At 42.4% G+C, this 27,991-nt stretch overlaps 1 protein-coding gene across 4 annotated transcripts in view; it reads left to right on the top strand.

The window, feature by feature from the left end:
- Positions 1-27,991, top strand: part of CHAF1A (chromatin assembly factor 1 subunit A) — a 292,690-nt gene that overhangs the window by 66,493 nt on the left and 198,206 nt on the right. For 3 of the 4 annotated variants that reach the window (XM_075863788.1, XM_075863783.1, XM_075863793.1), the window contains exons 2-3: positions 9,625-9,666; positions 18,585-19,270. In XM_075863788.1, coding sequence (XP_075719903.1) covers positions 9,625-9,666; positions 18,585-19,270 — 728 coding nt within the window. The remainder of the gene's footprint in view (positions 1-9,624; positions 9,667-18,584; positions 19,271-27,991) is intronic. The other variant, XM_075863800.1, reaches the window with a different exon arrangement.

Genomic DNA, 27,991 nt, shown 5'->3' with positions numbered 1-27,991 from the left:
ATTCACAGATTTTTTTTTTTTAAAAACAAATCACACTGTAGTTAGCAGCAGCAAAGCGCCTGTTAGATTAGTTCGGACATAGGGAATTGATAAACTGGTGACCGTCTCTAACTTAACGTCCGCCCAACGTCTTTTCACGGCAGACGGTGCAGGTGCTTTGTCTACAGCGACGTCCTTTGGCGTCGCTGTAGAAGAGGCTGATGAGCGCTCATGCTTCGAGCAGGAGCTATAACTAACTGCTCCTGAACTTAGAGCAGTCTGTTGAACACAGCTGGGATCGGAAAACATACTGACCCCAGCTGTTTAACCCTTTGATCGCCGCGGTCCAAGTCCGCGGCATGATCAAAGGAGACTCCCCTCTTCGATTGGCGTTACAGACAACCCAGTGATTTGATCGAAGACTGGGGAAATCTGTCTGCAGTTATCCCTAATCGCCTGTGTCGGTGACACAGAGGATTATGTATTGGCATACATTATAAGTAAGAAAGAACGTTCTCCCTTAACCCCTTCCCACTGCAGCCACTTTTGGACCAAATGGCCGAGCCCATTTTTAAAATCTGACATGTCACTTTGTGGTAAATTTGGAATGCTTTTACCTATCCATGTGATTCTGAGATTGTTTTCTCATAAGACATTGGACTTCGTTAGTGGTAAGATTTAGTTGATACATTCAGTATTTAATCGTGGAAACCGGCAGAATTTTGGGAAAAATTGCACAATTTAGCATTTTTTGAAAATTTGAATTTATCGACTTGTTAGACAGATAGTTATATCACCTGAAAATAGTTACGAATTAACATTTCCTAAATGTCTACTTTATATTGGCATCATTTTTTGAACATCCTTATATTTTTCTAGGACGTTAAGGCATAGAAATTTAGCATCAATTTTCAAGAAGATTTCAAAAGGAAGTTTTTACAGGGACAGTTCAGTTTTGAAGTGGCTTTGAGGAGCCCATACAATACATACCCCCATAAACAATTGTTTTAAAAACGGCACCACTCAAAGTATTTAAAACCGCATTTATGAAGTTTCTTAACCATTTAGGCATTTCACAAGAATTAAATAAGAGGTGAAATTTACAAATTTCATTTTTTGTTTTTTTGCTGAAATTCATATTTAATCCACATTTTTTTTTTTCTGTAACACAGGTTTTGCCAGAGAAATGCAACTCAATATTTTTTTTTTAAAATATACCACAAGTAGCCCTAGTGTGATAATGGACTGAAACACAGGCCTCCGAAGCAAAGAAGCACCTAGTGGATTTTCTGGTTTTCTTTTTATTAGATTATATTTTAGGCACCATATCAGGTTTGTGGTACTAAAACAAAGGAAACTCACTAGAAGTGACCCTATTTTGGAAACTACAGCCCTCAAGAAATACATCTAGGTGTGTAGTGAGCATTTTGACCCCAGTGTTTCATAGATTTTATTAGAATTAGGCCGTGAAAATAAGTAATTTTTTTTCCAATAAGACAGTTTTAAAGGATAAAAACTACCCCGACATTTGTAGAGCAGTTTCTCCTGAGTACAACAGTAGCCCATATGTGGTCATAAACAGCTGTTTTGGAGCTCGAATTTAGCTGGAATAGTTTGCAGAGGCCATGTCGTATTTGCAAAGCCCCTGAGGGGACTAAACAGTGGAACCCCCCCCCCCCATAAGTGACCACATCTGGCAAATTACACCCCTCAAGGAAATTACTTAGGGGTACTGTGAGCATTTTAACCCCACATGTTTTTGCAGAAATTATTGGAAGTAGGCTGTGAAAATGAAAAATGACACAATTTTTCAATAAAATGTAGGTTAAGCGAATTTTTTTTTTTTGCATTTTCACAAAAACTAAAGGAGAAAAAGCACCCCAAAATTAGTAGAGCAGTTCCTCCCGAGTACAATACCCTGTATGTGGTCATAAACAGCGGTTTATGTTCTGAGCCCTGCCATATACTCAGAGCACTATGTAACATTTACTGCCCTGTGTCATGAAAAACAGACTCTGGGGTGTCAAAACATTAGAAACCCCAGAAAAGTGACACCATTTTGTAAACTAAACCTCCAAACTAATTCATCTAGAGGTAAAGTGAGGAATTTTCGATTAATAAGTAACACCCTTGTGGCTTGGCTGCCGGACTGAATGGTCATGTGAGTTCGGCTCTGTTTTGCAATAGCGACTTACAGCGTTGAATACCTCTCAAGGTTATAAACTACCTTCATCGGAGGCATTGGTGATGAAGGGTGCCCAGGAGTAGGAAATCTGCCACAAGACAGGTGAAATTACTGTTTTTTTGTGTTTTTTTTTTTTCTAGTACATCCATCGTGACTGCACCACAGGAGGTTGCTCTATTGACCTCTATAGGGACAGGAAGACTGAGGTTAAAAGGCCCCTCCCACCACCCACTTGCCATTGTTCTTACTGTCCCTACAGGGTCCGGAGCAGAGAGACATCGCTCCTGGATAATTTGGGCAGGGGGTGTGATCGTGGAGTCTGTATACTGTCCTTTCTATTCCCCCTATGTGCCTAGGCTATTTACCTCTCTAACGAGAGGTCCCTTGGCTTCCCAACCAAAGCATCTACCTTTGGAATCCCGAACCGCATGATACCAGAATCCTGCCTAGGATTCCTAAGTCCAGGCTTTGGCCGGGGGCTGCAAGACCATACGGGGACCAGGAGCTCCATATGGTTGGTAGCGCCGGAGATAACCTCGTGAGCGGCCGCATAGCCGGAATTAACGAGTCTCCGTCTATTACGCGGCTGCATCTCAGGGCGTAGCCGCATCAATTGAAACAACGCCGGGCTACTTCTGGTCCGTGGCTATCTTGGAAGGCGGGAAATTCAAAGCCTGCATTTAAAGGGACCCACACAGGTATGTTAGAGCGAATACCGTGTGTGTGTGTGTGTGTGTGTGTGTGTGTGTGTGTGTGTGTGTGTGTGTGTGTACCCTTAAAGCTTGTATCTTGTTGATTTGGATATTTGATTTTCTTGTTGCGGTGATGGAACTACCTCGTTCTGATTGAATTCCAGATATGTCCTAGGGTCATGTGAGTCTCACCCTTGGGGTAAGGGTTAGGACTCTGTATGTAAGTAAACCTTGCTTTACCTGCCTTTTTTGTTTTCTCTAGTATAAAAATTCCTCTGAGACAGACCCTAAAAATAAAATATATATGCGACTTGTGGGGAAAAAAACCTGCTAGAATCGCATAAGAAACAGTTGTCAAGATTATCACAAGACTACTAAAAGAACAGCCTATGTCTGAACTTAGGGCTATTATTCGTGAGGAAGTGAGTCAGTCAGTACTAGTAGCCTCCCTCGCCCCTCCTCAAGAAACTGTCACTCCTGGGCAAAAAGGCCACGGACTGAAGCGGAACAAAAATGGTGCCCACCATCTCAGGGGTCTGACTGAGCAGGAGTGTTACTTATCGGTGGGTGAATTAGGAGAGGAACTCTTACCTTCAACCTTCTCTACACAGGAGAAAAAAATTTTCTTCTCTTTTGATATGTGCGATACTTTAATCCAGGCAACACAGGAGACAATGGATATCCTGGAAGACCAACCCCATACCATCCAGGATGAAATGTTTGGGGGCCTCGCGGAGAGGACAACAAAAGATTTTTCTGGAGAATGAAAATCTCAAGAAAATGGTAACGGTGGAATGGGAGAATTCTGAAAAAAGACTTCATTTAAAGATAATTTAAAAACAGACTCCTCTTTGATCCAGAAGACACGAAAGCTTGGGATGAGATCCCAAAAGTTGATGTCCCAGTAACTAGGTTTGCTAAAAAAAACAAACACAATCCCCTTCGAAGTTTCCTCTCCGTTAAAGACCCCATGGACCGGGAGGCAGACTGCTAAAAAGCACTTGGGAATCTTCATCCGCTTTAATTTCTACAAATATCACGGCCACATCTGTAGCAAGATCAATGTTTATTTTGGTGAACCAACTGGAGGCCCATTTAATGATTAAAACGTCAAGAGAAGATGTATTGGAATCTCTACCCTTACTAAAAATGGCAACCGGATTCTTGGTAGATGCATCAGCAGAATCCATTAGATTTGCTGCCAGGAATGGCGCTCTGTCAAATGCTGCTAGAAGAGCATCATGGCTCAAGATGTGGTCAGGAGACACGAAATCTAAAAACAAACTCTTCCATCCCATTCACAGGATCTCGGATGTTTGGGCCTCTCATGGATAACATGCTGGAAAGTTCAAAGGATAGGAAAAAGGGGTTTCCAGAAAAGAAACCTAAAAAGACCCCTCCGTTTCGTTAGTTTTGCCAACAGAGGGAAACCACTTTACAGAACTACAGTGGTAAAGTGAAGTCCAGCCGCTGGAATTACCCCAAGAGTGGAAGGGGTCGAGGGTATGTCCTCAGCCACAATAACAAATTTATTTCCTCAAAACAATAACGCCAGAAGTGTAGGGGGAAGACTCCTACATTTTTATTCCAAATGGACCAGAGCAACCCAGAACCCTTGGGTTCTACAAATGATAGAAACTTCTCTGGTGGAATGGAGAACTCTATTAACCAAGTACCACTAAAGAGATCTTCATCAACTTCTCATCTTGGACATCCAGAAACTGCTACATTTAAAAGCGATTTACTCTGGTACCACAACGAAAGATTCAAGGGCCACTACTCAAAACTTCTTGGTCCAAGAAACCAAATTGTTCTTACAGGACCATAATCAACCTGAAATTTATTGAACAATCGGTTAAAATATCGCAAGTTAAAAATGTAGTCTATCAGATCAGACTACTCCTAATAAGGAAAGAATCATCAATGTGTACAATAGATTTAACGGTTGCGTACGATCACCTCCCTATCCACCCAGCTTACCAAAGATTCCTCACATTCGCGATTCTGAACCGTCCTTCCGTTCTTCACTTCCAATTTGTCTGTCTCCTTTTCGGCATTTCCCCCGCCCTCAGAATATTCTTAAAAATGCCATAATCTCTGACATAATTTTTGTAGAGTCAAAGCATAGCGATTTATCCCATATCTAGACTATTTCCTGCTGACAGCAGATACTCCATCTATCCTAAACGGCCATCGGTTACAGGTTATTTTCCCTACTACAGGAATTGGGATGGATCATCAACTTTGAGAAGTCAAGTCTTCCGCCCCAAAAGCAGAAGATCTTCCTAGGAGCGCTGTTCGACTCCTCCCTCCAACATTCCTTCCTCCAAAGGGAGAAACAGATACTTCTACGAGCTGAAGTCAGGACATTTTGGGGAAGAAACACCTGTTCCATAAGGGAAGACATGCGTATGTTGGGATTGACTTCTTTCCGTGGAGTCAATGCCACGCCCGACCCTTACAGAATCTAATCCTGTTCCAGTGGGATCGAAAACCGGACTCCTTGAATTCAAAGATTCAGATTCCCGAAACAGTGAAGTCATCTCTCCATTGGTGGCTTTGCCCAAACAACCTAAGCAAGGGGGTCCCATGGAAAATTTCTTATGTGGTAATTACCACAGATGCCAGCAAACATGGCTGGGGGTCTGGTTCAATACAAGCATTTTCAGGGAATATGGCCTACTCAGATGAAGATTATGTCCTCAAACTTCAGAGAACTAAAAGCCGTATGGGAGACTTTCATAAAAGAGATGCATGTAAGAATCTTATCGGACAACATAACGGCAGTGTCCTTCACCATCGGGGGAACAAGACAAATCTTCAGTTGGGCAGAAGAAAATGTCCTAGCTGTCTCCGTGGTTCACCTAAAAGGCTGACAACCTATGGGCAGACTTCCTAAGTCGGAAGAAAATAGACCCTGGGGAATGGTCCCTAAACAAGGAAATTTTTCAGTCACTAAATCAAAGGTCTAGATCTATTTGCCTCAAACTCCCAGATCGAGTCATTCTTCTCCCTAAATCTCAGAGAACCCATTGGGGGTAGGGATGCAAGATGTATCGAAACTTCGATACGGTTTCAATATTCTGCATCCCCAAACGGTTCGATACCATTATTTCATATGTTTCGATACTTAGCTGTGCGGCCGCACAGCTCAGTATTGTAACACATGAATGTATGACAGTGGGGCTGCGGCTGTTTAATAGTCTTTTTGCCCCGCTCCAGAGTCCTGATAACATGTGCGCGGGGTAAGGATGATGCGGCCGGCGCTGCACTAATGAGCGGTGGCACTGAAGACACATGGCGGACGCACTGCAAAACACCCCTATGTTCTGTCTTCAGTGCCTGAACCGCCACTTATTAGGGCAGCGCCGGCCGCATCACCTCATGCTAACCGCGCACGCACATCCTGTCAGGAGTGGGGCAATGACTGTATTACACAGCCGCAGCCCCGCTCTAGAACGGCGGAGATCAGAGAGACCGCTCATCTCTGCCGTTATTCCTGTGAATGAGATCACAGCGGACTGCTGCATTCAGGGGAAAATGAGAAGGGGGAATGCCCCTTGGCACGCGTCACAGGGAATTCCTGTGACTCGATTGAGGGACATACCATATATGGGCAGACAGCCCAGGGTCCATTGAAGTACCCCAGGGCTGTCTGACCATATTTCCTGTTAGGGAATACTTAATACACAGGCAGTTGTTAGGACATACCTATCAGTACACAGTCTAATGTACTGTAATATAGATATATGCCAGTACATTAGGTTTTTACTTTTATTTTTTAAAACTTTAAAGTAATGTAAAATTAAAAAAAAAAAAAATACACTTTTTTTTTTTTTTACAATAAACATTAAAATAAGTCAATACATAAAATATATACCTTCAATATTGGCGCGGCCGTAATAACCTGCACAATTTTTTTTGCATCATTTATGATGTGTACGCTGTAAAAAAAATAAAATAAACAGCTTTCGATCGCTTATTGTGGGGCAAGAGGTGTGATTTAATTTAACCGCCATGTGCCTCACATTAATAGTAATTAACCCCATCATGTACCTTGAATATTAACCCATTATGACTGAGAAACATGATGGGGTTAATTATTATTAATGTGCGGCACATGGAGGTTGAATTCATCACACCACGCGCCTCACATCAGAAAATGGAGGACATTTTTTTATTACTGTTGGCAAAGTATCGAAATCGCAATACTAAACGAAGTATCGGTATCGAAGTCCAAATTCTGGTATCGGGACATTCCTAATTGGGGGTTATCCCAACACTGGGACCTGGATCTGGCCTATGCCTTTCCTCCGTTTCCTCTAATACCAGTGGCGTTAAGAAAAATACAGGAAGATTTGACAAATAGTCATTCTTCCCTGTTGGCCAAAAAGAAGCTGGTTTCCAATCCTAAAGTACCTTGCATTGGAAGACCCTGTTTATGCTTCCAGTCAAGAAGAACCTTCTCTCCCAGGGTCCCTTATTCTTTCAAGGAGTAGAAACTCTGAAGTGGTCAGCTTGGATCCAGAAAGGCAGATCCTGAGAAACCACAGTCAGTAAGATAGTTCAAATTACCTAGTCTGACACGGCCATAAAGAAGTTACCTTGAAAATCTATCAAATTTGGAATAAATTCTGTTTCTGGTATGGGGACCAGACCCCTTTCTTCCCATCACGAAGATCCTAGATTTCTTACAATCAGGACTCAAAGGGCTTAGCCCTAGTACCTTTTTTTTTAAAAGTGCAATTTTCATCCCTAAGCAATTTTTTCAATTCTCCCTTAGTTGAACATAGGTGGATCAGAAAATTCACTCAAGCAGTATCTAAACCTTCCCTAAAGAAATCAGTACCTACCTGGGATTTAAATCTAGTTCTAACGGCTCTTTGCCTTTTGAGCCTCTCGACTCAATATAATTTTTTTTTAACGCTAAAAGCTGCGTTTTTCGTCTATTAAATCAGTGAGAAGGACTGGAGAAATCACTCTTTCGGTCATAGAACCCTACCTAAAAATTCAAGAAAACAAGATCATTCTAAAACTAGACCATTCCTTTATTCTGAAAGTGCCTCTACTGCCTTCCATAGAGACCAATAAATAATTTCTATCTTCCTATCAAACCTTTTCTATCAAACCTGATCGTGACTTTCAAAGCTAGTGAGAAGGGGGTCTCCCCTTTGATCGTGTCACAGGAAATCCCTTTGACGCGATCAATGGCTATACCTGGTATGGGCCGACAGCCCAGGGTCCATCGAAGGACCATACTTAGGTTTGCCCTAACAACTGCCTGTGTACAATCAGTACACAGGCTAATATAATGGCATATAGGTATAGGCTAATATACTGGCATATAGGTATATGCCAGTACATTGAAGTTCAAAAATCCCTTTATGGGATTTAAAAAAAAAAAATGTAAAAAAAAAACCTTTTTTATTTTTTATTTTTTTTCTTTACAAAAAATAAACTTTTCAAAATGTAAGTCCCAAAACATGAAATATACAAATATTTGGTATCGCCATGTCCGTAACAACCTGTACAATAAATGTGAAATGTTGTTTATGATCGGTGCGGTGTAAAGTTTTTGCCAAAATAAAAAATGTATAGAAATTAAACGATAATATAAATGTACCAAAAAAATAGTACCTACATAAAGTAAAACTCGTCCGGCAAAAAAGTCTCATACAGCTATGTTTGACAAAAAAATTAGAAGAATCTAAGCGCCGGGATGCAAAGAGGGAAATATAAAAAAAAAAAAAGTTCGGTCCTCAAGGCTAAAGTTGGCTGTCCTTAAGGGGTTAATGTGAGGTACTAAATTCATAACGCCTCGTGCCTCACATTAATAAGTGAAAAAGCGGTTTATTTTTTACAGCATACACAACATAAATGACGCTATAAATTTGTTGTGCAAGTTATTAGTCGCAACGATACAAAGTGTTTTTTTTATATTGAGCCTTTTAATGTTGATTGTAAATGCGTTTTATTTTTTTATTAACTTTAGTGTACTGGCATATATCTATATGCCAGTACACTAGCCTGTGTACTGATTGTACGCAGGTGGCAGTTAGGACATGCCGAAGTATGCCCTAACAGGAAATATGGTCAGACAGCCCTGGGGTCCTTCAATGGACACTGGGCTGTCTGCCCGTATAGGTTATGTCCCTCCATCTCGTCCCAAGGATTCCCTGTGTGCATCTCCACCCCCCTTACTCCTTTTCCTATTGGATGCTGCGGTCAGCTTTGATTGCGCAGCATTCAAGGGAATAGCGGCGGAGATCTGGTTTCTCTGATCTCCGCCGTTATAGCGCGGCTACGCTGTGTAATACAGCCATTGCCCTGCTCCTGACAAGTGCACAGTCAGCGCTGCTCTGAGCAGTGGCGCCTGCCCTGAACACCGAGAACATGGGGGCACTTTGCAGTGCACCCGCCATGTTCTCTGACTTCAGTGCCAGCGCTCATTAGTGCAGCGCCGGACCCATCACATCAAGCTGACTGCGCGTGCACATGTCAGGTGTGGGGTAATTGCTGTATTAGACAGCCGCAGCCCCGCTCTAACTAAATTCATGTGTTACAATACTAAGCTGTGCGGTCGAACAGCTTCGTATCGAAATACATTAATGGCATTGAACAGTTTGAGGGTGCACTGCATCCAAATGCATCGTGCAACCCTACTCTAGAGTCCGAAGGGAAAATATTGTTAATCAGAATTGTTACGTTTATTTTAAACTTTTACTGTTACAAGTCTAACTTTCGTTTCACCGTTTTTTTTTTTTGCAGTCGCTAATTCATCTACAAACTCTTCAAGAAAGATGGTACAAGGTATTTTGAACAGATTCTGTGTTGGGCAGTTGGGATTTGTAGTAAGTTGTTTGGTAAAATGAGAATAGATTCAGAGATTGGTGTTATAAAAAATAAAGTGTAACTCTTAGGCATCATTCACATGACCGTAGCTGTGCACAGTCCATGATTATGGCACAGACGGCCCGAGGAGTGCACACACGAATGCATTGAGTTTAATGAGCCTAGACCGCTAAGGTGGCCCGTAAAATTACATAGTGTGTGTGGGGGGGTTTGTTTTTATTTTTTTTGCTTTCCGGGCAATGCATGGACCGCAGAAACCACGCAAGTGTGCATTGGCCCGTAGGATATAATGTGCCCTATACATTCTGCAATTGCGGTTTGTATGCGGACGCAAATACATAGTCTTGTACATGGGGCCTTAATGGTTTACTGTGAGAAATATGCTGTCAAACCACATTAAACAGAAATAACACTTCCCAGCATCATGGGACTGTATAATTAAATATTTTGCAATACGCCAGCAAGCAAAATTTTTCGGAGACAGAACACAAACTGTAGAACACTACTGAAAAGGACAATGATTTGAACCGCCTTGCCCAGTCTGCCATTTTTCTCAGTGATTGTCATCTGCTGGGTAGTTAACTGGATCAAGGCAATAGTGGTGTATAGTGAAGGTATATCCAGCACTCGAAATAAAAGTTGTAAGGTTTATTTGGTCATATTTAAAAACAAGGATGTTAAAACAAAAAAATCCCGGGACCACGTTTACGCGTTTCAGACCAGTGGGGTTCTTAATCAAAGCTATTAAGGACCCCACTGATCTGAAACGCGTAAGCATGGTCCCGGGATTTTTTGTTTTAACATCCTTGTTTTAAATATGACCAAATAAACCTTAAAACTTTTATTTTGAGTGCTGGATATACCTTCACTATACACCACTATTGCCTTGATCACCTGCTGTCGATACAGGACCAGTTTGGGAATATCTACGAGCACCAGCAGCACTTGGATTTATTCACACCAGCTTGCATCCATCAAACGCAATAGAAATGCAGTGGAAACGCAGTGGATATGTGGTGAGCGGAAACATTTTTGTAACTTCCCCTATTTTAGTTAACTGGATGTTGTATGTAGGAAGGCTGTCTTTTTTTTTTTTTTTTTTTTTTTTAAGGAACCCAACCAATTGGAAGACCACTTGGGGTGCAATTAGGGTTAATTACTGTAGGTGGGTTGTCACTTTCAGGGTGGTAGCTTTAGCATCCCTCCAACCATTATTGTCTAGACCAGGGGTCTCAAACTTGTCCGGGTTAATGGGCCGCACATAGAAAAAAATGTGAAGTTGATGGGCAGCGTTACTTTCAAATTTGTAACAATACAAAAGTATTGTTAAACAATTAGTTATTCGAACTACATTACTATAACAGTGCTTGATTTAAACTTTAACCAAACTTGTGAGTTTACTCCGTGCTTATTTTAACAATCCAGTTTGTGTCGCTAAATGCAGTCTGGCTGCTCAGTTGGCAGCGTTTGGCAGACACTAGAATATCAAGATTGGGCAGCCCCTTTTTAGACAGTGCCCTCTGTAGAGGGCACACACACTCACACTTAGTCCAGGTGCTCCTCCTGGACCGGAATGTGATGGCAGGGGCAACCCCAGAGCTGGAGTCCCAGGCAGAGCGCTACTAGCGTTGCCTGGCACTCTAGCTCTGCTCCATCTCGAGTCACGAAGCAGAGCTCTAGTATCGGCTCTGCTCTGGGACGTCATGAAGTTGCGCTGGCGCGCACTCCTCTTTCGGCCTGCTCTGTCCTCTCCCAAGGGGCCGCAGAGGACCGCCTCAGGGGCCGCGTGTTTGAGACCCCTGGTCTAGGCGTTTGGTAGGGCTTTTTCAGGAACCGTCTTCCCTACCCACATTAAGTTAACTACCCAGCAGATGAAAATCTGAGAAATACGTGCCAATAAGACTGTGGGTGCCTGCACAGCATCATTAGGAGCCGCCTGATGATCTAAAAAAGGAAACGCCTCTCCACACACCTAGTCAGATTTCCTGTCCTCTGGCTGTAATTGTCCTGTTGAAAAAGCACAAAGCACTTCTCCCTGGGTTGCAGACTCCCTAGCAGGTTCTTACCCTCTCTCCCTAGGGGTGCTCTGGAAGGTATAAGTCTCCACTGGAGAGAGCAAGCTTAAGCCTGCGGTAGGTACTCTCTCTTCTCCCGGTCCATCACTTCCCTCCTTCGAGGTGGTCAAGTCCGACAGGGTGGGACCTTCCTCTGGAGGCAGAGCGTTTCTCCCTGGGCCATATTCTTCTCCCTAGACAGCTGGTACGCATGTCCTGGCGTTGGGGGCTACTGGGGCATTCTTGCGTCACTTCCGGTGAGTGACGTTCTCACGTCCCAGGAAGTGGTGGTTCCGGTGGCCCTAACTGGGAGGAAGGGCTTCATGGCGTCCGAAGTTGAGGGCCTTCCCAGCCAGTCAAAGGCCTGTTTATGCCTGAACAGTCAGTCAGTCAGTCTCCAGCATCTCCTTCCACAATGGAAACGCCAGGAGCAGCAACAGGATGCACTGACAGCTCGGATGCTGCAAGATCCTCCAGTCCACTACTTGAAGAGGTGGCAGGACTTGCATAGGGTAAGAAAAAAAAAAAATACTTCTTTCTGCGGATACTGTTCCTTGCTCTTGTACATATGTATTAGGCCAGAGAAGCTCCTAAAATGAAATTGGAAAAAACCTATAACAAAGTGTGCAGTTTGTAATTAAAAAAATTAGCACCTACTTATAAGACTGTGGCAGATTTGATTTAGACAAGATAATACTTTGTCAGACTAGTAGACTACTCAATGATTAAGAACATCGTAAGTGCAGCAGTTAAAAATTCACATAAGTCTCTGAGAAAAAAGGATCAACCATCCACTTCCACTCGGATGGATTCTGCTGAAGAGGACTTTCGATTAGGAGAGCTGAGCTCTTCAGATAGTACCTGTGATGGGGTGGGGGGAATCTGTTCCTAGCAGAAGATATAGATCGGCTACTTTAAAAGAGTAAGAGCAACTATGCATCTTGAGGACCCCAAGGTACCCTGTTCTGTCCAGGACATCGTTTTCTAGGCCACTAGCCTTCAAACATTAAGACCCTTTCCCATACATAAGAACATAACTGGTTTCGTCAAAAGGGAATGGGAAAACCCCAAATAAGAAGATTGGTATTTCTAAAAAGGAAATATCCATTTGAAGATTAGATTTGCAGGGATTGGGTTCATACCCCTAGACTTGACGCCCCAGTTGCAAAGATCTCTAGAAATAATGCTCTACCCTTTGAGGATCTAGGTTCTTTATCTGACCCTCATGGATAGGAAGGCAGATTACTACCTCAATAGAACCTGGGAAGCTTCTAGAGGGGCTTTTAAGCCAGGCATTGCAGCCACTTGTGTGGCTAGGTCTCTAAAAATTTGGCTAGCATAATTAGAGCGTCACATTAAAGGTCAAAACTTCTAGGGATCATATTCTTTCCTCCCTTCCAGTATTATCTAAGGCTGGATTCACACGAACGTGTTCGGTCCATGATATACGGACCATATGCCGGCAGTATTTCCCGGACCGAGCACACTGTAGGGAGCTGGGCTCTTATAGTCCTAGTTATCTATGACGCTAGGTGTCCCTGCCTCACTGTGGGATAACTGTCCTGTACTGTAATCATGTTTTCAGTAGAGGAGTTTTCCTAAAGACTGGGTGTGTGGCGGGGTGTGCTTCCCCCCCCCCCCCTCAGGCTTCTTGTCCAACGAATGAGACGTCTCTACAGGGGTGCTGTCATAGGTTCATGAAAAACAGATTACCTGTATTTTGCCTATGTATTTGCACACATTTTTATGTTTTGGTTACATAGTTACATAGTTAGTGAGGCTGAAAAAAGACACGTCCATCAAGTTCAAACAAGGGAAGGGAAAAATTTCTACACATAGGAGCGAATACTTTTTTGTTCTAGGAAATTATCTAACCCTTTTTTAAAGCCATCTACTGTCCCTGTTTTGACCAGCTCCTGAGGTAGACTATTCCATAGATTCACAGTTCTCACAGTAAAGAAGGCTTGTCGCCTCCTGCAGGTTGAACCTTTTTTTTTTTCTCCAGATGGAGGGAGTGCCCCCTTGTTTTTTGAGGGGGTTTTACATGGAACAGGATTTCACCATATTTTTTGTATGTGCCATTCATATATTTATGTAAGTTAATCATGTCCCCCCCTTAGTCGTCTTTTTCAAGGCTAAATAGGTTTAGTTCTTTTAATCTTTCCTCCTAACTTAGATTCTCCATGCCCCTTATTAGCTTCGTTGCTCTTCTTTGTATTTTTTCCAACTCCAGGGCATCCTTTCCATGAACTAGAGCCCAGCACTGAACTGCATATTCTAGATGAGGCCTCACTAATGCTTTGTAAAGTTGCAATATTACATCCCTGTCCCGCGAGTCCATGCCTCTTTTAATGCACGACCATATCCTGCTGGCCTTTGAAGCAGCTGATTGACACTGCATGCTGTTATTTAGTTTGATTTACAAGTACACCCAGATCCTTCTCAACAAGTGACACCCCAAGCGTAGCTCCCCCTAGGACATATGATGCATGCAGATTGTTGGTACCCAGATGCATAACTTTACATTTATCTACATTCAACTTCATTTGCAAAGTGGACCCCCAAACACTCAGTTTGTTTAAATCTGCTTGAAATTCACGAACATCTTCCATAGACTGAACTATATTACATAGCTTGGTGTCATCTGCAAAAATAGAAATAGTGCTATTAATCCCATCCTCTATCATTAATAAATAAGTTGCATAATAGTGGTCCCAGCACTGAACCCTGGGTTTCACCACTTATAACCGGGGACCATTCAGAGTAGGAATCATTTACCACAACTCTCTGGATACGGTCCTTGAGCCAATTCTCAATCCAATTACAAACTATACTTTCTAAACCTATAGTGCTTAATTTACCCATTAGACGTCTGAGGGACCGTGTCAAATGCCTTTGCAAAGTCCAAAAACACTATATCCACAGCGGCCCCTCTGCCTTCGCTTCTGCTTACCTCTTCATAAAAACAGATCAGGTTAGTTTGACAACTTCTGTCCTTAGAAAAACCGTGCTGGCTGTCACTTATAATAATATTTTTTTTGTCACATAATCCTGTATATAGCCCCTCAAACATTTTCCCCACGATGGATATTTAGCTTACTGGTCTATAATTACCCGGGGAAGACCTGGAGTGCTTTTTTTGATAAAAGGCACCACATTTGCCCTGTGCCAGTCACTAGAGAATCTCTGGATATTATGAAAAGGGGAACAGAAATAACTGAACTAAGCTCTTTAAGAATTCTAGGGTGTATCCCATCTGGTCCCGGGGCCTTGTGTATGTTTTATTTTGTTTAATTTAGCTTGCACCATATCTACATTCATCCAATTCAGTATATCAACTGATATATTAACAGCACTGGCACAGGCTACATCAGCTGCTCTTTCTTCTGTTGTATATACAGGGCTGAAGAACCCATTTAGTAACTCTGCCTTCTCTTGATTCCCCTGTGACCAACTCTCCATTACCACTATCTAGGGGTCCTACATGCTCAGACCTTGGCTTTTTTGCATTTATATACTTGAAGAATTTTTTGGGATTTGTTCTCCTATCCTTGGCCACCTGCCTTTCATTTTGCATTTTTTTTTTTTATTACATTTTTACAGATTTTATTACGCTCCTTTATATTTAAATTTAAAAAGGCTACAGCTGTACCCTCAGATTTGTGTTTTTTAAATGCCCTTTTTTTGTCATGTATTGCCCTTTTTACAGAAGGCGTAAGCCATGTGGGATTTAATTTTAGTTGTTTATACTTGTTACCTATAGGAATACATTTTGCACTATAATTACCCAAAGTAGATTTGAAAATCTCCCATTTATCATTTGTCCCATTATGACATTAGTTCTTCCCAGTCTATATCTTGAATTGCAGCCCTCATCCTGGGGAATTTGGCTTTCTTAAAATTAAATGTTTTTGCCCTCCCAGCCTGTGTTTGTTTGTTACAGTATAGGTAAAATGTAACTATATTGTGATCACGGTTACCGAGGTTTTCAAGAACATTGACATTCCCAACAAGATATGCATTATCAGAAATGACCAGATCCAACAGAGCTTCACCTCTAGTCGGGTCTTCCACAAACTGGCCCATAAAATTTTCCTGCAACCGGTTGAGGAAATGTCTCCACTTTGCAGTTGAAGCCGAACCATGACACCAATTAATATCCCGGTAATTAAAATCTCCCGTTATTACTACAGTACCCGCCTGTGCAGCCCGCTCCATCTGTTTATATAGCTGACCTTCCATCTCCTCCATTTTATTTGGGGGGGGGGGGATATAGATTACACCAAAAGTAATTTTTTTCAGTGATTAACCTCCCTTTCTAGTTCCACCCACAAGGTTTCAACCTCCTCACAGTCTTCACCCACTATTGTCTCTTTCACACACTCCTTCATATCACTTCTCACATACAGACATACACCACCACCTTTCCTATTTGTCCTGTCTTTCCGAAATAGTGTAAAACCCTGTAGATTTACAGCCCAGTCGTGCGAAGAGCCTAGCCATGTTTCAGCAACACCAACTATATCTATATTTATTTTCTTCCAGTATCAAGGCCTCCAGCTCCCCCATTTTGCTTGCTAGACTTCTGGCATTTGTGAACATACACTTTAACTTGCTTTTCAGTTTTTCACTTTTATTATCAGAAATGTGATTATTTGACATTATTTGGGCATTTTTATTTTCATGGTTTTATAACAAAAGGATCTTCTTATCCTGTTTAGTCCTCTCCCCACAGTCTGTTTCTCCCCCACCAATAAAGTCTGACCCCTCTCTAACCTGACTACCCCTTTTATTTTCTACATTGACCTCCCTCCTCAGCCCTAGTTTAAATACTCCACGACCCCAGCTAGAATTCTCTCCTCCAGCACAGCGGACCCCCTTCCATTTAGGTGCAAATCGTCTGCAGATTAGTTTGTACCCCTATGAAAAGTCAGCCCAGTTCTCTTGGAACCCAAAGCCTTCACCTCTACACCAAGACTTAAGCCATGCATTTAACTCCCTGAGCTCCCGCTGTCTTTCCTGTGATGTGCATGGCACAGGCAGTATTCCTGCGAATACTACCTTGGAGGTCCTTCCCTTCAGCTTGTAGCCTAGTTCTTTAAAATTATTCTTACGGCTCCTCCACCTACTATTTATTCTGTCGGTGGTACCTATATGGACCACAACAGCTGGATCATCACCAGCCCCTCCCAGCAATTTGTCCACCCTTTCCACCACATGCCGAACCCTGGCACCAGGGAGACCGCAAACCTTTCGGTTGAGGTGGTCTTGGCGACAAATTCTATCCGTCTTCCTGATTTATAGAATCCCCTACACATCAATTGTCTTGGCTTACCTACATTACCATCCCACCGACTACTAGCTGGGCAGTTCTCCCGGCTGTTGGGGAGATCCGTATCCACTAGGGCTGCCATTTCTTAGACCGACACCCTCGCATCATCACCCAACTTGGCAATTTTGCTTGGAATATCAGAAACCGGATTGGCCTACCTTTTCTTGGACCCCTTTCTACTGCCCTTAACTAAATTAACCCAGCTACTTGCCTAATCCTGCTCACCCATGTCTTCACCCTCCAGTTCTAACCCACTAACTGCATGCTCCGTGAGCAGCAAGCTCAGCTCAAGATTGTCTATCTTCCTCAGTGTTGCATTCTGCTCCTCCAGATCTCTAATGCGAGCTTCCAGGCGAACAACATGCTCACACCTGCCACAGAGATATTCACCCTGGAACTCGGTCTCCAGTCGTGCATACATATGGCAAACTGTGCACTGAAGAAAACCTCCAATCCTGCTATCCATTATCCCAGTTACAAAAAAAAAACAAAAAAACAGTGAACCGTTAAAGTAAAAGAAAAGAGTACGTACAGGCGCTTCAACTATTTTTTTTAACTCCGGTTTTGAAACTCCACTTGATATACAAACCGGTTGTTTAACAAGCCCACCAGAGCAGTTTCTCGAGTCCTGAGGGCTAATTTATGCCACCTGGGACCTGTTAACCCCTCCCCCCTAGTCAGCTGCTCATCAGAAAGTAAGCTGCAAAGAAAAAATGGTTTTAAGTGGTCAGTTTTGCTAAATTTTTTACCAAGCATGAAATTCATATATCACATACAATAGCCCCCACTTTGTCACGCACAACACAGCAAGTCAATCCGGTTTTGTAACTCTACTTGATATACAAACCACTTGTTTAGCAAGCCCACCAATGTATAGTACTGTTTATATTAAGCAGTGCTATATGTGCCCTCCTGAACCACAGTTTTGCGTAGTACAAGTAAAATGAATAACTGGGGGTAACGGGCATTATTTAAAAAGTTCCACAATTTTTAACTATTTTTGCTTTGACTGTTTTTGCAGTCCCTAAGTGACAGGCTTTGTGCTTCAAGAAATGGGGTGTTCCACACTTATGATCTGTGTGTAATGGTAATGTTTCCCTTCATAAACCGCATATTACTTACGCCTCTTTGGCTAAAAATACTCTTAAAATGCTAAGAATATTTTTACTCTGCTGGAAAAGATGTAGTGTGACCACTAGTTGGATGGCATACTACAGGATATTTGATACTGTCCAATGATGCTGGGAAATGTTATGTTCAATGTAGTTTTTGACCGTATATTTTACGAAGTAGACTTTGAATCGTGTTTCCTATAATACCATTATCTGACTCAAATTTTGAAATTGGTGGATTATATTGCGCCTTCATTGGGCAATTGCTGTGAATTTTGTGAGTACAATGAGAATAGAACATTTTGTGCATGTGAATTTTAAGATGAGAAATTTTCTATATTCGGATTGTTATATAATAGTTTTGAATTACTTTTTCAGCTCGATTGCCCTTCAAACGTCTGAATCCTGTGCCCAAAGATGGAATTTCACAGGGGAAAAAACCAAAAGCGGCCCTTAAAGTACCCACTCTTGATGCAATATGTCCACTTGACCTTTCTTTTGAGAATATGGAGAATGGGACTGAAACTGCTGAGGTTGGTCCTCTCCCTAAAGCTGTCAATGGTAGGGGACCCCTGGACAATTACATCAGAAAAACTAAAAAAACTTGCCTTGTGACTCCTAGCATCACTATTGACTTAACAGAAGATTCAAGTGTGGTTCTAGAACAGATGCCGTCTAATGGGGTTAGTCCGTCCTTAACAACCGAAACTGTTTCGGTGCTTGACACACTCCACTCTCTGGCATCAACACACAAAATGAAAGCTGATGACCGTTCAAGCATAAATAGTACAGAACGCAGTTGCAAGGTTTCTGAGTCGCAGATAACTGATGATCCGAGATTATCACCTCACACTATGGATGTGCCTTTAGGGACTGCACTGGAAAGTACTTCATTACTGACCTCTCCAGTAAAATCCAACACCGAAGACCAAGACCTCTCTGCAGAAGATAGTCTTGCTGCGCTTTCTTCCGATAGCTCTCCAGTTTCAGCCAGTTCCCCTGAAGTTACATCTAGTAGTCGAAGAGAGGGAATCAACTGTCTCTCGCCTACATTTTTAATTAAGGTATGTTAACATGACGTATCTTGGTAAAAGACGTATCTATGTATATTTTGTATAGCTGCCGTTACCCATGAATCTGCCATTATTTGAGCAATAGTTTGTTGTTTTTTTTAAGGGACAGTTTACTCTACAGAAACTAATTACTTAAAGGGAGTGTTTCATAGTTTTGTAGGTTGAAAAAGACAAGTATGTCCAATTCATCCTATTTTGCAATTCTGATCCAGAGGAAGGCAAAACCCCATAAGACAAATGCCAATTTTCCTTATTTTAGTTACAGATTCCTTACCGACTTACATATGGGGATCCAAATAAATCCTTAAATCAACAACCCATCTACAATAATCTAGTAAACATAACTTGTAATTCTTTTGCACTCACCGGCCCCTGTTGAACTTTGTAATTTCACCATAACTTCTTCTGGCAGAGTTCAATAGTCTCATGGCACTTACAGTAAAAAAAAAATCCCCATCTATGTTGGGGTACAAACCACCTTTCCACTAGAGGATGCACACTTGTTATAGTTAGTCTTTGGTATAATGAGATCTCTGTATTGACAATAGTTATTGGGTCACCCCCAGCAGTCTTCTTTTTTTTTTTTTTTTTTGTCAGGACCCAACTAGGCTTCCGTAGCCGGAGGCCATTGTTAGGACTCCGGTTGCCATAGCAGCCATCGCCGCCCGCTATCATGTTAGCGGGCCGTCGGTTTAACCGCTAAGAAGCCGCAATCGCTATTGAAAGGCTTCAAAGGGGTTAATCGGCGGGGACCACCACGATCGGTAACCTGCACACTGAGCTCATGAACGCGGACGGTGCGGTGTTTCAGCCATGGCATACTATTATGTCATGGAGTGCGAACGATGCACTTACCAGACATAATAGTATGTCCTGTAGCGTTTAAGGGTTAAAGAGGCTCTGTCACCAGATTATAAGTGCCCTATCTCCTACATAATCTGATCGGCGCTGGAATGTTCATTGTTCCAGCCCAGCTTCTTTCACTGCACAATCTCACTGTGCTGTGGATCATGATGGGCTGGAACAATGAGAAGTGTATGAGGCTGATTGGTCACTGATTGGTCAGCCTCATACACTTCTTTACAACACCCACTTGGTCAAAAGTAAAAACACGCCCAGTTGGGCATTAAGAAACTAAATCTAAAATTGCTCATAACTTGCTCAAAAATGATTTTGTTTTTCAAAATAAAAACCACTGCTGTTATCTACATTCCAGCACCAATCAGAATATGTAGGAGATAGGGCACTTATAATCTGGTGACAGAGCCTCTTTAACCCCTTCGCGCTCAGGTCAGTAATAGTACGTCCTGCTAAGTAGAACGTTCGCGCTCAGGTCAGTACTATTACTGACCTGAGTAAACACGGCGCCATTTAATCCCGGCGCGTGCTTGAGCTGTGATAACTGCTGTTTCTGACAGCAGGCTATCACAGCTTAGTGTGCAGGGACCGATCGCGGTGGTCCCCGCCGATTAACCCCTTAGAAGCCGCGTTCAATAGCGATCGCGGCTTCTTAGGGGTTAAGCTGCCATCGCCGGCCTGCTACACGATAGCGGGCCGTGATGGCTACTATGGCAACCAGAATCCTAACAATGGACTCTGGCTACGCCATCGACGGAAGCCTAGTGGGTCCCGACAAAATCAGGACCGACTATGCTTGCTGTCAGCGAACAGCTGACAGCTCTAATACACTGCACTACGTATGTAGTGCAGTGTATTAGAATAGCGATCAGAGCCTCCTGCCCTCATGTCCCCTAGTGGGACAAAGTAAAAAAAGTGTGAAAAAGTAAAAAAAAGTTGTATAAAAATAAGAAAATAAAAGATTTAAAAGTAATAAAAGTAAAAGTCCCCCTTTTTCCCTTATCAGTTCTTTATTATTAATAAAAATATATAAATAAACTATACATAATTGGTATCGCCGCGTCCGTAACGTCCTGAACTACAAAACGATGTCGTTATTTATCCCGCGCGGTGAACGCCGTAAGAGAAAATAATAATAAACCGTACCACAATCACAATTGTTTGGTCACTTCACCTCCCAAAAAATGGAATAAAAAGAGATCAAAAAGTTGCATGTCCCTAAAAATGGTACTGATCGAAACTACAGTTCGTTACGCAAAAAATAAGTCCTCGCACAACTTTCCTGATGGAAAAATAAAACCGTTATGGCTCTTAGAATAAGGTAACACAAAAAATAAATTATATTTTACAAAATGTATTTTATTGTGCAAACGCCATAAGACATAAAATAAAACTATAAACATCTGGTATCGCCGTAATCTTATCGCCGCGCAGAATAAAGTGAATATGTCATTTATAACGCACGGTGAACGCTGTAAAAAAATTTGAATAAAAAACAATAGTAGAATTGCTGTTTTTTTTAGTCACCACGCCACCTAAAAATAGAATAAAAACTGATCAAAAAGTCGCATGCACCCCAAGAAAACTACAATGGATTCCTCAAGGTCTCTAGTTTCCAAAAAGGGGTCACTTTTGGGGGGTTTCCACTGTTTTAGCACCACAAGACCTCTTCAAACCGGACATGGTGCCTAATAAATTAAATTAATTAAATGTCACCTCTACTTTGCTCTAAATTCCTGTGAAACACCTAAAGGGTTAATAAACTTTTTAAATGCTGTTGTGAATACTTTGAGGGGTCTAGTTTCTGAAATGGGGTGTTTGATAAGGGTGTCTAATATATAGGCCCCTCAAAGCAACTTCAGAACTGAGCTGGAAACTAAAAAATTAAATAAAAATGAGGCAATACTTCGCTTCTTACATTATACTCATAATGAGCCGTGCCCACCCCGAGATGACCCCAGTTTTGACCGTTTGTATAAACGGAGACCCCTATTAGACAATTTCAGTGCCCGGTTTTCCCAGCATTCACCCCCGAGAAGTGTATTTCTATAGATGAATCCCTGGTACATTTGAAAGGGAGGCTTCAATTCCGCGAGTACCTGCCGGGTAAGAGGGCAAGGTATGGCGTGAAGATGTCTAAGCTGTGCGAGAGTGCATCAGGGTATACCTACAAATTTAGGATATATAAAGGGAAGGACACCAGTACTCAGCCCCCAGAATGCCCCCCCTTACTGGGAGTTAATACAAAAATTGTGTGGGATTTGGTGCACCCACTGCTGGACCAGGGTTACCACCTCTACCTGGATAATTTTTATACCAGCGTCCCACTCTTCAACTGCCTCGCTTCCAGAAGTCCTGCGGCATGCGGCACTGCTAGAAGAAACCGGAGAGGCCTCCCTAAGACTCTGCTTGGGCAAACACTCAGAAGGGGTGAGAGCAGGGCACAATCTAGCAGCAACATATTGTGTGTCAAGTACAAGACCAGGGAGATGCCACACCAGTACCCATGTACCTGTACGAGGTACCAGTACAGGGACCCCCAAACTAGACTGCATCCTGGACTACAATAGGTACATGGGAGGGGTGGACTTGTCAGATCAAGTCCTGAAGCCTTACAGTACTTCTGGAAGCGGGGCCACAGGCATCGTACCAGGGCAACACTTTTTAGGAGAAGTTCCCCAAACTGGCAAGAAGGGAAAAAGTCAAAAGAGGTGCAGAGTCTGCTATAAGAGGGGGATAAGGAAGGACACAATATATCAATGTGACGCGTGTCCCGAAAAACCAGAGCTCTGTATGAAAGTGTTTTAAAATTTATCATCCATCCCTTTTATTTTTAATTTACCCCAGTTTTACTCGCTCTGATCCACTTCGCACAGCTTACCCCTCCTCATCTTTCCCCTCTGAGCCCTGCTGTGTGCCCAGGCAGCTGATAACAGCCACATGTAGAGTATTGCCGTACCCGGGAGAGCCAACATTACAGTTTATGAGGTGTATATCTCCGGTGGCGCATGCTGGGCACAATATATCGGACACTGAATCAGCATATATGTATAGAAAATTGCAAATTTCACTCTGCACCAACTGCTGCACATTATCTTTTACACAATACCTGTGGGGTCAAAATGCTCACTACACCTCTAGATGAATGCCTTAAGGGGTGTAGATTTTAAAACAGGGTCACTTCTTGGGGGTTTCAACTGTACTGGTACCTTAGGGGCTTCTGCGTACAAGACTTAGCACCAGAAAAGCTCCAGTAGGCCAAATGGTGGTCCTTTCCTTCTGAGCCCTGCCGTGTGCCCAGGCAGCTAATAACAGCCACTTGTAGGGTATTGCCGTACCCGGGAGAGCCCACATTACAGTTTATGGGGTGTATGTCTCCGGTGGCACATGCTGGGCTCAATATATCGGACACTGACATGGCATATATATAGAAAATTGCAAATTTCACTCTGCACCAACTGCTGCACATTATCTTTTACACAATACCTGTGGGGTCAAAATGCTCACTACACCTCTAGATGAATGCCTTAAGGGGTGTAGATTTTAAAACAGGGTCACTTCTTGGGGGTTTCAACTGTACTGATACCTCAGGGGCTTCTGCACACACGACTTAGCACCAGAAAATTCCCAGTAGGCCACATGGTGGTCCTTTCCTTCTGAGCCCTCCCATGGACCCAAACGGCAGTTTATCACCACAAATAGGGTATTGCCACACTCAGGACAAATTGGGCAACAAAATGCGGTATTTTATTCCTTGTGAAAATAAGAAATTTTGAGCCAAAACTACCTCTTATTGGAAAAAATAATTTTTTTTTTAATTCACAGCCCAATTCAAATAAATTCTGTGAAAAAACTGTGGGGTCTAAATGGTCACAACACCCATAAATAAATTCTTTGAGGGGTGTAGTTTCCAAAATGGGGTGACTTCTGGTGGGTTTCCATTGCTTTGATACCTTTGGGGCTCTGCAAATGCGACATGGCACCCGAAAACCAATCCAGCAAAATCTGGGCTCCAAAGAACACATAGCGCTCCTTTCCTTCTGAGGCCTCCCATGGGCCCAAACGGCAGTTTATCACCACAAATGGGATATTGCCGCACTCAGGACAAATTGGGCAACAAAATGGGGCATTTTGTTCCCTGTGAAAATAAGAAATTCTGATCAAAAATGACATCTTATTGGAAAAATTGTCATTCTTTTAATTTCACAGCCCAATTCAAATACGTGCTGTGAAAAAACTACGGGGTCAAAATGGTAACAATAACCATAAATTAATTCCTTGAGGGGTGCAGTTTCCAAAATGGGGTCAGTTTTGGGGGATTCCTACTGTTTTGGCACCTCAACACCTCTCCAAACCTGGCATGCTGCCTAAAATATATGCTAATAATAAAGCACCACCAAAATGCACTAGGTGCTTCTTTGCTTCTAGGGCTTGTGTTTTAGTCCACGAGCGCACTAGAGCCACATGTGGGACATTTCTAAAAACTGAAGAATCTGGACAATACATATTTAGTTGTGTTTCTCTGGTAAAACCTTCTTTGTTACAGAAAAAAAATAGAATAAAATTGAAATTCAGAAAGAAAAATGAAATTTGCAAATTTCACCTCCACTTTGCTTTAATTCCTGTGAAATGCCTGAAGGGTTAAAAAACTTTCTAAATGCTGTTTTGAATACTTTGAGGGGTCTAGTTTTTAAAATTGGGTGCTTTATGGGGTTTCTAATACATAGGCCCCTCAAAGCCTCTTCAGAACTGAACTGGTACCTTAAAAAAAAGGCTTTTGATATTTTCTTAAAAATATGAAAAATTGCTGTTTATGTTCTAAGCCTTGTAACGTCCAAGAAAAATAAAATAATGTTCAAAAAACGATGCCAATCTAAAGTAGACATATGGGAAATGTGAACTAGTAACTATTTTGGGTGGTATAACCGTCTGTTTTTCAAGCAGATGCATTTAAATTCGGAAAAATGCTATTTTTTCTAAATTCTCTCTAAATTTTGCAATTTTTCACCAATAAACACTGAATATATCGACCAAATTTTACCACGAACATGAAGCCCAAAGTGTCACGAGTAAACAATCTCGGAATCGCTTGGATAGGTTTAAGCATTCCGACGTTATTACCACATAAAGTGAAATATGTCAGATTTGAAAAATGGGCTCTGAGCCTTAAGGCCCAAACTAGGCTGCGTCCTTAAGGGGTTAAGATGCTTTTAAAAATATCCCATTTAATGTCTATTTTTGGTTTTGAGAACAGTTAGTGAGGTAGTCATCGAAGTGATGCCCTTAATCTCGTTGACTGTGATTTGATGTCTCTCATCCATTTGCCTTCCTAAAATAATTTCTGTGGATTCTCTTATTGGTGGCTTAAAGTAAAAACACTTAATAGTATTTTATGACTCTTCACTCTCCATTCAGACTAATTTATTTAATTGGTTCTATCCATTATACAGTTTTGTCGGATGTGCGCCATTACAATGTCGCAAGCTCAAGGGCTGATGATGCACCATACATGGCGGATACTGGCTGTTTAAAACAGCAGATTACCACGGCATCCGAGTGGTTAGAGGGCTCCCTCTGTTCCCCGATTGCCCTCTTCCAAGACTATCGTGGGGGTGCCGTTCGGTTGCCATGGCAGTCGTAGGCCTACTGAAGGCCTCCAGGTCTGCCAAGCGGTGCCCTATTAAGTCTTCCACAGATAAAGGCCGTACAATGGAATACATAAACATGCGATTTAGATTGCTCATGCGATACTAAAGACTAAAATTAAAAAAAAATGTATAAAGGTCTTTAACAGGTTCCCGATAGCTGGCTGTATATATGCAGTCAGGGTCTCTGAAGTCCGCCGTATAGACTAATTACGGCGGCACTTCAGAGACTGCACGAGCGATCGCGTGCACACAGCTCTGTGCCCTGGCTATTGCTAACAGCCATGGGCACTGGGCAGAATGTCAGGGGCCAATCTTTTGGCCCCTGAACATGTGATCGCTGTGACAACCAATCACAGCGATCACATGCATTTCTGCGTATAAAACAGTGTGCACGCGATCGCGTGCACACAGCCTTGTGCTCACGCTGTTACCAACAGCTCTGGGCACTGGGCAGAGTATCAGGGACCAACCTGATGGTCCCTGAACATGTGGTCGCTGTGAAAACCTATCGCAGCGACCACATTTGTTTTATTTTTACTTTTCTGGCAGTAAATCTTCTGCCTCTTTTCTTCTCCTCAAACATTGTTTCAGTTTGAGGAGAAGAGACTCGAGAGAATTGCTGCCAGAAGAATACAGTGAAAAAAAATACAGTTACACTATAAACATTCTCTGTATAGAAAGATTTCTATCTATCTATACAATCTATCCATCTATCTTTTTTTCTATCTATCTACCTTTCTTTTATTCTATTAGAATAGGCAGGTAGGGAGTATATATATAATATATATATCCACATATATATATATAATATATAATATATACATCTATATATATATATATATATATATACACACATATATAGCAATAGCGGTTTATTTTTTTGTTAGCGGTAGTGTAGATCTATATACCAGTTTGTGTGTTTTTATATAAAAAAAAAATAATTGGTTTTGTCCGTGTTAGTGACGCTATGGCGAGGAAGTTGTTTAGCGCCGAGGAGGCATACGCCATGCTGTGGTCTGAGTCGGAGACCGCATCAGAGATGGAACCTGTTTTCGGCAGGGACGATGACAGGTTCATCTTCAGGGGACGTTGTCCCTAATGCAGTTGAAACTGCAGAACATGAAAGCGCAGGGCCAAGTAGCGCTGTAGCACGGGACAGCCTGGTCTCTCCAGTCCAGGCTCTTGTATGGGCACCTGCCCCATCTTTTGGGCCTAGAATCCACGGATTTACCTCCACTCCTGGCATAACCGTGGACAATACAAATTTTGTCCAAATGGATTACTTCCATTTATTTATAACGGACGACATCCTAAATCAGATTGTCCACGAAACAAATTTATATGCCGCTCAGTATATAAGGCAGAAACTTTCATCCACCCATGCCAGAGATTGGACGCCCACCAATTTGCAGGAATTAAAAACATTCTTGGGGCTCACCCTAAATATGGGTATTGTCAAAAAGCCCTCCATTAGGTCTTACTGGTCAACAAGACCCGCCCAAGCCACCCCAGTATATTCTGCAGTAATGCCCAGGTCTCGTTATGAGAGAATAATGAGGTTCCTCCACTTCAATGACAACGCACAGGCCCCCCCCCAAGTACCGATGCAAACCGGGATCGGTTGTTCAAAATTAGAACGCTAATAAATTCCCTGAATAATTTATTCCTGCAACTTTACACCCCAGAGCAGAATGTAAGTGTGGACGAATCCCTCCTCAACTTCCATGGCAGACTTGGTTTTCGCCAATATCTACCTTCCAAAAGGGCAAGATATGGCGTTAAGCTTTATAAACTGTGCGAAAGCGGGTCAGGATATACCACCACCTTCAGGATTTATGAAGGGCGGGACCGCACAATAAATGTTCCTGGATGCCCCCCTGATCTTTCCACCAGCAGCAAAATTGTGTGGGAGATAATGCAGCCTCTGCTTCACAAGGGGTACCACCTGTACTGCGACAATTTTTATTCCAGTGTGCCCCTGTTTAGGCATTTGCATGCTGCAAGGACTGGGGCATGTGGTACCATGCGCAAAAACCGAATTGGTTTTCCACAGCAATTAGTGGGGAAGCGCATGGTAAAGGGGGACTCCTGTGCTTATGCATCTGAGGAATTGCTGGCGGTCAAGTTCAGGGATTGCAAAGATGTGTATGTGCTAAGCACGATTCATACTGCAGGAGCAGTGGCAGTGAGGGAAAGAGGGGCAACA

The sequence above is a fragment of the Rhinoderma darwinii genome, chromosome 1 (assembly GCF_050947455.1).
Source record: "Rhinoderma darwinii isolate aRhiDar2 chromosome 1, aRhiDar2.hap1, whole genome shotgun sequence".
In the NCBI taxonomy this organism is placed as follows: domain Eukaryota; kingdom Metazoa; phylum Chordata; class Amphibia; order Anura; family Rhinodermatidae; genus Rhinoderma; species Rhinoderma darwinii.
Note: the sequence above shows the minus strand (reverse complement) of the source record. Positions and strands in the feature narration are given on the sequence as shown.